Below are 11,908 nucleotides of genomic sequence, written 5' to 3'. Positions count from 1 at the left end.
TATATATATATATATATATATATATATATATATATATATATATATATATATATATATATATCTACTATACTAATAAGAGCCCAAGAGAGTTAGGCCTATAATGGGTAGAAAAAATGGCGGTCAAATTTTTTAATCAAATGAATGGCTCAGATTGATCAAATTTTAATTTTTCCTTAAGATTTCTTAATTTATCCTTAATAATATGATTTTCTGTTAACTTTTCCGTTAAATATTATCTTTTCTGTTAATTTATGTTAGTTCACCGTTAACTTACTTATTGATTTCAATAAGAAAGGTCTTAGATTCGAACCTCATCCTAATGACATAATTAGTACTATATTTTACTCTTATTAAATTATATTATTACATACTAATTTAGTAGCTACAAGAAAAAAAAAATACATATGCATTTCTTTAATTTAGAATTATATGTCTATAATGTCTTTATTCAAAAAAAATTATTCATTATTAATAAATTAAATAAGAGAATAATTTTATTAGTTATATTGTATTTATTTTTTTCCAATATAAAAATTCTTTACATTCAAATTCATCAATTGATTATATTTGCTACATTGTCCCTACAATGTCTTTATTAAAAAAAAAAAATCATTATCAATAAATTAATTAAGAGAAATAATTTTATTAGTTATATTGTCTTTATATTTCTCCAATGTAAAAATTCTTTACATTTAAATTCATGATTATATTCACAACATTGTCTATTATTTTTTTTAATTAAATATCAAAATTATAATACAAAATAATGCTATATATTTATTTATCAAGTATTTTATTAATACCATGAAAAAATTAAAAAAAAATATAATTAATAAAGCCAATCATATTAATTAAAAGTGATAACTACCTCGCAATGTCCTTGTTTGACAATCAGCAGTTAGCATTAGCGGATTATATTAGCGAATTTGACCAGCGAAATATATCAACGGTGGGTAAAAAGATATTTGAAAAAATTAGCTTGTTTAGATTAACATGTAAAATGACCTAAGGGTATACATATAATAATAATAATAATAATAATAATAATAATAATAATAATAATAATAATAATAATTGTTTAAAAAAATAAAATATATATATAATTAAGCCAATCATATTAACTACTTTGGGGGATTTATTGACAAAAAAGAGTATTCAAATCACACAACAAATTGAAGTGGGAAACTACCTCGCAATGTCCTTGTTTGGTAATCAGCAGTTAGCTCTTCAATATTAGTATATATTAAATATTTTATGCCCTAATTTTTATTTGTTCTCCCTTATGTCCCATATTTCGTTTCAACCATACTTATACCATTATTTTATTGACAATTATAATCAATCTTGACTATATTATCTTGCATTTGTAAACTTATAATTATCTATTTAAATACGCAAATTCAACATTCAATTATGAATTATCTATACATAAACAATTCTAATTTCATCTTTCCTTGATATACTTTAAAGTACTTATTTAAAAAAAAAAATATTGAGCATTATCTCAATCTGCACGTAAAAAACTAGTATATATATATGTACACAACGCATACTCACCCACCATACAATAACAAAATACAAAACATAATAAAAAAATTATATTCTTCGCTTTAAAAACTGAACCAATTAAACAGCAATGGAATAGATTTGATCTATTCTGCAAGAAGAAAAAAAAAACATCCAATAGGTAGTATTAAAAAAACATCCAGTAGATAGTATTTAGGTAAGAGACCAATGTTCGAACTTTGGTAGCAGCAATGTGGAGATTATGCGCACCTGCATTTGACCTGTCTGCTGTGTCATTGAATCAATTCACATCCTCCTAAATGATCCGTCTGGTCAAGATGTTAGATTGGAAATTCAATGTTTTGGAAGAAGGAAAAAATACGTTCTCCTCAATGATATGTATGGCATTTTGTACTCTATCCAAACAAATGAAACGATCATGAATTCCACATATCTCAAACTTTCTCCACACCTGCGGCGTTCCAAACGCAGTAACGAAAATCAAGAAAGTCTCACCCACGTGAATCAGCATCACAATCTCCCCATTACACTTCCCTGTGAAGTCCATGGAACAAGCTTTTCTGATCGTTTCCCTATCTTCCAATGGAATGGGGATCATATATTTCTCCCATTCCATTGATTTCTCCAAAGCCCATACCTCCACTCTGCTCCACTGATGATCAACAGTAACGGCGGCTAGCCGACCGGCCACCTCAATCCACGGAGACCTCAAAACCGAGGAGGTACGATGTCGGAGTTCACGCGGAAAAGGTAACGTGCGAAACTCCTCAGCTCCGACGTTAAACGCAATTATTTCCCTTTTAACGGTCCAGTTTATCAAGTAGATAACGCCGTCAATGTGAAGACTGGTTTCTGGATAGTTAGGGACGATGATCTCCCTCCATGATTCATCCTCTCCAAGAGTCAAAACCCAGTGCTTCTTATCGCCACGGCCATGGATGCAACGCAGTTCCGACATGAAAACCTTGTACCTTTCAGAAACCGAATCGAAACCCAAGACCGCGCTGGCGAAGTTTTGCGAGGTGGATGGGCGGACAGGACGGGTTCTTGGCAGAGAAACATGTTGTCTTATAATAGGGTTGCAAACCGCGGCGTCTCCGTCGTCGTTGGCCAGACAAATCAAGCCTTTAGTACACCTGAAATAAGCTCTAGTTTGATAATTTTTAGGTAATTGTTTTTTAATCTATAATATTGCTCTTTTTGTCCCTGATTCTTCTGGTAATTATTATTTTTTTTCATCCCTAGCTAATTATTGAGCAAAATGTCTAACAATTACCCAAGTATTAAGGATGAAAATTAATAATTATCTAAAAATTAGGGATGAAAAGAATAACTAGGTCATGATAAAAGTTTAAGGATGAAATACGAGCATAGACAAGAACTAAGGATTAAAATAGCAATTACTCGATAGATCAGTGGCAAAATTTATAATTTTTTTCTATATAATATATATATATATATATATATATATATATATATATATATATATATTATATGGGAAAATCTTACCTTAAATGAACCCGGTTATGAAAACATTGTTGGTCCATATACCGGACACGGTGGGCTTGGAGCTTTCCATGGTTTTCTTCCGTCAGATTTACAATGTAAAAGACTTGTTGACATGTTTTTGATGGAAGACGTAATAGGATGCTTGTCCCGGGACATGTTAAGGATCGGTTCCGATGCACATCAGCGAAAAACGAGTTATTTACAAGAGAATAACAAAATTTAGAAACGCACCTGAATCGTACTATAGACTTAACGGAAAGTCTAGTGAAAATTTCGTAAAGAATGTCTTGTGGAAGGGAAGTTGCGGAGTTGATAGAAGTTGAAGTATTCATGTCTTTTCTTGAGTAGTATTTCAAGAATTTTAAGAAAGATTATTGTTAATCTCCTGCAAATCAATCGAGAGTGGTAATTATATTAGAATTAGGAAACAATAATTGCCTAAAAATTAGTGCATTAAAAAACGATTTAAGGACACTAAACATAACGTTTACTTCAAAGATTTTAATAATTGCTTTTGTAGTAAAACACGAAAACTTATCGCATTTGATGATAGGTTTAACGTGAAGTATACATAGTTTGTTTATAATGGATTAAGAAACCACGCCAAATTATATTGTGGACTAGAGTCCACTATCTTGCTTGGTGGACCGCGATTCAAAATAACTTCATTTTATATTATATATTTTGTTTTATTCTTCTATCTTTTATGTGTTAATACTAGTACTAGTATAGTAGTATTCACATTAATTTCATATGATGAAACCTGCCAAGCCTCCAACGAGATCATTAAGTGGTAAACTTTCTCAAAAATAATGCCACGTGTCATATATGTTTTACTGGTTGTAAACTGGAAAAATATTTTGTTTAAAAATAAAAACAAAATTAGAGATAAAAATAAATAATAATAATAATAATAATAATAATAATAATAATAATAAATTTAAAAATTATAGTGTCAATTGTACACGATATTATCATATATGTAGACTTTTAATGACCAACACACACAATGATGTTAGAACGTAAGTTGTAACACAGAGAAATTTAACGTAATTCGGATAAAATTTTCTAATTTGCGAGGCACTTCTCATATTAGGAACATTTTTACACAATAGAATCCTAGATCTCATTATCTTTCTATTGAAATCTAACTCTAGTACTACTCCTAAGTGAAAGATTCTCCTCTCAAAATACCTTTCATACACTCGGGCAGAATATAGAGAATTGAAAGCGCAATCTTCATCTTTGGCTTAGAGGTCTTTATATAGTTGTTTGTTAACCTCTTCCCTAATCCTTATGAGTTTGGGTAATCCCATTCAGATTAGGATTTTGCGTGATCTCTAAGCTTCTCGATCTTTATCTAGGATTAGGATTTTAACCCTTTTTGCCAAACAATTCTGGGATAATATTTTTATAACAATATATATTAGAGCCATAAAAAAAATCAGGAAGGACACCTCGTGATTTAATGGAAAAATAAAAATAAAATAAAAAAGAGTATGAGGAGCAAGGCCCATCAAAGCCCGCCACTTTCACATGTAATCGTTATATCGTGCACCAGGGTGTACAATAAATTGTGCGCCCTGGTCAAAACAACGTCGTTTTACTTAATAATTCTGTTACAATTTTTTTCTTTTTTTAATTTTTACGCATGTGGTTATGTGTATTCTGTTAAGAGTTTTTGTGTATTTAGTTAAGAGTTTTTGTGTGTTATGTTAAGAGATGATGTGTATTATGTTAAGAGTTTATGTGCACTATGCTAAGAGTTTGTGTATTATGTTAAGAGTTTATGTGTATATATTATATTATATAATTCTGTACATTACGAATTTCAATTTCATACCTCACTAGATAGAAATGATATTACTTAGACTTATGTGTATTATGTTAGGAGTTTATGTGTATTATATTATATAATTCTGTACATTATGAATTTAAATTCCATACCTTAGTAGATAGAAATGATATTTCTTAGACTTGTGTTTATGTGTATTATGTTAAGTGTTTATGTGTATTCTACTATACAATTCTGTATATTCGAAACTGCAATTTTTTTTTTTAAAAAAAGTTAACGGCAGAAACATGAAACAGGAAACGACGTGTTTTGAACCAGGGTGCACAATATTGTGGGCACGATATAATTTGCCCTTTCACATGCCTAAAAAATGGAAACCCACACAACTTTCATTGTGGGGTGGGACAAAACAATAATTGTGGACCATGGTCCACACAAGTTGTGTGGACTATATTTTGTATACTGTAAAATAATGTACATTCAGTATAAAATAATATACATTCAATACAAAAATAATCTACATTATATTCAGGGGATGTACATTATTTTTGTTCTGAGTGTACATTATATTGTATAATGTACATTCAATACAAAAATAATGTATATATAGTATATTAAGAATATACTTTTTATTATGGACCATATAACATTGTGTGGACCATGGTCCACACAATAATATGCCGGGACCAAAGCATCCAATGAGCTTAGCCAGTTTTGACAACTCTATCATGTACATTATAAATGATTATATTTATAATATGATATATAGTGGAATACGATCGTCACTAGTGTCGCCGGATCTAGATAGAAAACTTAAAAATTATGAGTAAATAAATAAGGAGTATTTGATACCTAAAGAAGATCTCAAAACGGTCACACTTGTCGTCCGGAGACTAGGAAGCATCATCGACCTCCATCGCCCTCCGGCGAGCCCTCTTTCTACCTGAAGTCTTGGAATCCGGCGAGAAAATAAAGCACAAACCAAACCGTTTCTTCACTGAAACAACCGTTGTATATATGTATATATATATGGCATGTAAATTTGTTCTCTGGAATATTACTATTTGTATCTTTTTGGTAATTAATTGGCTGTTATTTATTTGGGAAATGGGAATCGAGTTGTTGGGGTTGTAAGAGTGGGTGCTAACATTTGTGTGGATGAATGTAATAAATTAATGTGTAGAAATGGAAAAAGGTTGTGAGGGAATTTGATACTTTTTGTCGTGAGTTTTATTCGGTGAACTTCTGTTGACACCAGTAATTTAAAAAAGGGAAAATGCAATTTTCCTTCACTAAACAAAGCACTTTGAAACTAAAGATGATACTTAACTCGAAAAGAAACATTATATATATATATATATATGTTCAGGTTCCTAGACAATATTTCCCGTGCGGTCGTGTAGTTATTCACCATTAGGTATGCATAAATGCCCTACAAAGTGTTAAAAATGCACCATTATGTGTGGTGCATTTTTTAATATTATGTGTCTGTGGTACATTTTTCATACCGGTCTAATGGTGAATCCGCAAGGAAAGCACTGTCCGCATTTGAACAAGTATATATATATATATATATATATATATATATATATATATATATATATATATATATATATATATATATATATAGGGTAGGGTTCCAGTGAGAACATGTACTCAGATGAGAACATGAGAACACATCATGTGCATCCATCTAATATTTTTTAATAGTATAGATTAGATTAAGTGTGTGCGAACGCGCATTAAATGTGTGCAAACACACTTAATCACGTTTGCACACATTTAATGCGCGTTCGCACACACTTAATCTAATATAGACCATTAAAAAATATTAGATGGATGCACACGATTTGTTCTCATGTCCTCACCTAAGCAGATGTTCTCATATGATCTTAAATCTATATATATATATATATATATATATATATATATATATATATGTATGTATGTATGTATGTATATATGTATGTATGTATGTATGTATGTATGTATGTATGTATATATGGTGCATTCAAATGATGAGCAAAATTAAAAGCTCTCGTAGTCAATCGTTATGCGTTGGACCCGTTCCAGCATGCTTGCTGGACACGGGTAACAGTGCCGTTAGGCACTGTTATTTCCTTTTTTTTTTTTTTTTTTTTTTTTTTTTTTTAAATTTCAGACCGCTTCGTTATAGGAGTATATGTTTATAATTTTATTACTATATATTAATAACTGTACATTCATAACTCCATAACTGTACGTTCATAACTCTATAACTATACATTCATAACTCCATAACTGTACGTTCATAACTTCATAACTGTACATTCATAACTCCATAATTGTACATTCATAATTTTCGAAGCTCTATGTTCACAATTTTAGAGCTCTATGTTCATAATTTTATCACTATATGTTCATAATTGTAAGTTCATAATGTTAGAGCTCTTAGTTCATAATTCGATCAATAACTGTACATTCATAATTCCATAACTGTAGATTCATAATCTCATAACTGTAGATTCATAACTCTATAACTGTACATTCATAACTCCATAACTGTACATTCATAATCTTCGAAGCTCTATATTCACAATTTAAAGCTCCATGGTCATAATTTTATCACTATATATGTTCATAATTGTAAGTTCATAATGTTAGAGCTCTGTGTTCATAATTTCATAATTGCATAATTGTACATTCATAACGGCATAACTGTACATTCATAACGGCATAACTGTACATTCATAATTAAAAAAAAATAACGCCGTTAACAGCAAAACGCGCGCGAATTTTTTTTTTTCTTTTTAACTAAAGGACGCGTTTTTTTTGAAAAACGACGTCGTTTTGGGCCCGTGTCCACAATTCATTGTGGACACGGGTCCAGGGCATAATTTGCCCTCCTAGTTATTCCTTATTTCTAAAATTTTTATTGGGCTTGGCGATGTTGTTTCTAGTAAAAGTGTTTGATGGTATGGAAAACATTTTTCAAAGAAATTTTCTTTTTCTTAAATTTGTAATAAGATTTTCTTTTGTTTGTTTCACTGAAAACTTTTTATAGTTATGAGGAAACATTTTTTCAATGTGAGGGGATGATATTTTGTTTTCTATGGAATTTGAGAACAAAAAGTGAGTTGACATGATTATTTTGCCCGTGTAATATAATTCACTCTTATTGTTGTTATTATATTGTTGTTGTTGTTGTTGTTGTGGTTGTTGTTGTTGTTGTGTAGGGGAATATAAGTCTTTATACTCATTACTTCTTACATTTTCAAATCCAACCAATTATGAAATTAATATTCCAATTAATTTCTTTTTCACCATCAAAACAATGGAATTAGTCTTCCTTGTTATAGTTTAATTTGGTGGTATCATGAAAGGGAAAGAGCAGAAAGATCAAGAATGAATCAACTCCAAAATAACCCGCATTCTCATTAAGCATTGAATCAAACATATATACATCACAAGGATAACAGTTACAATATAATAATATCATAAACGGTGAAGATCATGGGTTTGTGGGAGATAATGGCCATAAAACAATAATATTTATAACACTACCCCTTGAACATTATTCGTCTACAATCTTGCTTTCATACAAACTTGCTAGGAAAACCCTGTGGGAAAAACCTAGACAAGAAAATAGTATAATAGAAAATATATCCATGCCTCATTAAAAACTTCACTAGGAAAACCACGTGGGTAAAACCTAGTTGAAGAAAATAGTACATGATATATGTAAAAACATATAGTCTATTGGTCGCCTCATTAAAAACCTTAACTTAAGAAAACCCTGTGGGAAAAACTTAGTTAAGGGAAAAAGAGTACAACCATAAGCCTTCAGGGCGCAAACTGCATAATCTTTAGGCTTTTGGGGTTTGTCCATTTAAACAATTATTTTGCAACTTTTCCCCCTTGTCATTACTATATCATACTCATGTCTCGTTAAAAACCACACTAGAAAACCCAATGGGAGAAAACTAGTGAGAAAAAGAGTACATGATATTTATGTATTTATGTGTTGCAAATAGTTCGCAACTGTTAGTCTTTTATGACTTATTCTTCAGGATTGATTTAAGTAAATGTACTTCCCGTTGTGTTGCTAATACTGCGCAACTGTTAGTCTTTTATGACTTAATCTTTAGGATTTTACGTTCAATCTTCCGGATTGATTCGAGTAAATGTACTTCCCGTCTCCCCCTGAAGATAACAATCTTCAAGTTCTACATATATTTCAAAATTTGAAGAGATGGATTGGACAAATCTTCTAGATTATCACTAGGGTAGTGTACAATAATCTTATGACTCTTCTAGAGCTCATAAAACATTTGTGCAACACAAGTGTTATTGTCCTCATTTTGAACATTTAGGGAAATTCATTGTATAACCAGTTTGGACTTGGCATTGCGGAGATCAAACAAAACAGTTAGTATCCAAGTAGCTTATTAAAACCGTATCATGGTTTCTTACATAAATGTCATGTCTTTGTATCTCGAAGATACCGGAGGATATGTTAATCATTATTCAAGTACTTCATTTGAAGGGGGAGCATTAAATTTTGCTAGCAACATCGCAAATATGTTGCGATTATGGAACTTCTGGTTCTAAAAATGGTGCTCCAACGATAATGAAGTAAGGGACTTCGAGTCCAAATGGTTCCTTATCTGCTTCAAAAGATTATTAGGCAACCTTTAGTTTGATAAAAACATGACACTTATACGCATATAGACATGTGAAAAAGCATTTTTAGATATAGGCTGGCTGGTGTATAAAAAAAATCTTCAAAGAAAAACTCGATCTTTAAGTCGAGATAATACTTATAGCTTTCACAAGCTTTTTATTTCAAAAGTCTCAGTCTTTAAACATGAACTGACATTATCAAGCTCTTTATATATTTCATTGATGTTTACACCATCAATCTTGACTGATATAATAAATAATAAATACGTTCATTATCAACCCTTTATCGAGCACACAATGGTGCATATTATTTCTTCAATGAGGATATTAACTCCATTCGCAACCCTTTAAAGAGTAAATAATGACACATAATAATACTTAAATAAATCCTCATTTCGAGAATTATGAATCCATCCAGGATTTCTCAAAATAAATTTGGCTGCATATCTAAATTTATTATTCTGCCAATTGTATTATGTGGCGGAACTTAATGCCATTTACCGTGGGAGAGTATATTTGATTAAAATCAATTAAGGGTCTCTGCGTGAACCCATAGGCTACAGACTCGCTTCATATCTTATCACCTTGTTATTCTTACTTCTCTTTCATGCACACACCCATTTGTAACCTTCAGGGTTAACGCTTAATGGTGTATTGTTATAAAGAGAATTTATTCATTTTAGCGATCGAGCTATGCCTTAATTGCTCCTTTATTAAATAGTCATGGCACTTCTGGTGCCTAACTCTGGATCCAGATTATCATATAACGAGCAATTTGTAATGGCAATTGTGTTGTCGACAACTATAACCTTTTTGTAAAATTCCCATATTTGTAAAAGTAATGGCAATTTCTAAAACAACCAGATTCTAGACATTTCCCAAAGATATTTTGTTCTGGTCGTTCCGCATCCCTAGTATTACGTTTGTTTGGTGCACTTATAAGTCTTATCAGGGTTTTTCGTCATCTGGACGAACGTCTGCAGGACATAATTATTCAAGCTATTTCAAGAGTGACAATATTTCTTTACTAGATCTAGTATTATGATCCATATCTCTTTCACCGATAGATCTCCTACACTTCTAGTGTCAAGGAGTATCGATAGATATGTTTGGGGTCCAAGGATATAGGACCTAGTCACTTCTTTTATGATCATTATGATCAATAGATGTATTTGGCAAATTATTTGCTAAAATCGCAAATAGATTATCTTTTGAACTTCCAGTTCAATCTAACTAGTACATGGATTTAAATAATGAAGATTGTTGGTCCCGATAGATTGAGTGGTGAGTCTAGAGGGGGGGGGGGGGTGAATAGACTCTCGTTTTTCTTTAGATTCTTTAAAAGAAAAACCCTGACAACACTTTTGAGTAAGATAAGCACAGCGGAAAGGTTATTAAGAGAGGGTTGCACGAGTTTGATAAAAGGATAAGATGAGTGATGAAAGAGATGATATGCAAGCAGTAAAATAAAGCAGTAAGTAAAGAGAAGAGTGAGACGAGATTTTATAGTGGTTCGGCCAAACTTTGCCTACTTCCACTCTTCTTCCACAACTGCTGGAAGGATTGCACTATCACTCTTTAGTACAATTACACAAAGACTTCCTTGATCACTAAGCCGGACAGCCTTTGAAGGTTTTTCAACTCCGAGAGTTTACTCCGCCTCTATCAACTTCTTCTTCTAAGTTGAGGTTGGTGAGAAAGTATTTCTTGATTCCTCCAACTGTGAAGTCTTGTTGGTGTGGATGATTGCTTCAAGAGTGCAAGACTTCTTACAAGATGTAGGGCAGTGATGATTGATCTACTTCAAATGCCTTAACACCTTAAATAGCTGGTTCGCAAAGAGCTTTGAGATTTGTTCACTTTTCAAGAGCTTTTTGCAAGAGAGTGAGTAGAGTGATAAAATGAACCAGCACCTTCTTAGTTGATGAAGGTTGGTTTATATAGGTGATGAAAATTCATCCGTTGGAGGGAGATGAATTTTTCAAACCTTTTATCTGTTGGACAAGGACCATGGAGCCTCATGCATTTAATGCTCCATTAATGGGTTTGTACTATGTAGCCGTTGAAGGTATGGAGGATCTGATGACTTTTGTCTTTTAGCTCCAGAGATAGTACAACTTCATTAAATGCTCTTTGGATAGCGTGTCCCATGAGTTGAGGTCCTTATTGTCCTAGGATGTTGTCAAATCAGACAGGTAGAGCATTCTTCTTGTTGATGAGAAGAAGAATACTTGTTGAGATAGTCTTGAAAAGAACTGTCTTTTTAATGACAACTCCTTCTTTCGTTGCTGTGGAGTCTTCTTTCGCCTTGATCAGCCTATCTTCTATTCATAACTCTTTTCGTGTGTTTGTTCTAGCTTAACACGAATTACATATGAGTTATGGCAACTTTCGTCTAGAACGAAAGTAGCGATA

General features: G+C 31.8%; 1 protein-coding gene across 2 annotated transcripts; it reads right to left on the bottom strand.

The window, feature by feature from the left end:
- Window positions 1-1,576: 1,576 nt before the first annotated feature.
- LOC109146730 (F-box only protein 8-like) lies at window positions 1,577-5,846 on the bottom strand. Of its 2 annotated transcripts, none has more exons than XM_019294379.1 (3): window positions 5,684-5,846; window positions 3,037-3,421; window positions 1,577-2,675 (listed from the first exon to the last, which is right to left on the bottom strand). In XM_019294379.1, exons 2-3 carry the CDS (start codon window positions 3,366-3,368, stop codon window positions 1,823-1,825), a joined length of 1,185 nt encoding a protein of 394 aa, XP_019149924.1. In that variant the 5' UTR covers window positions 3,369-3,421; window positions 5,684-5,846; the 3' UTR covers window positions 1,577-1,822. The 2 variants fall into 2 exon arrangements, with proteins under 2 accessions (XP_019149924.1, XP_019149925.1); XM_019294380.1 differs by having other exon boundaries at window positions 1,577-2,663.
- Between the last annotated feature and the right edge of the window lie 6,062 nt (window positions 5,847-11,908).

Source organism: Ipomoea nil, unplaced genomic scaffold, assembly GCF_001879475.1.
Source record: "Ipomoea nil cultivar Tokyo-kokei standard unplaced genomic scaffold, Asagao_1.1 scaffold1936, whole genome shotgun sequence".
NCBI lineage: Eukaryota > Viridiplantae > Streptophyta > Magnoliopsida > Solanales > Convolvulaceae > Ipomoea > Ipomoea nil.
This window is presented reverse-complemented; position numbering and strand designations above follow the sequence as displayed.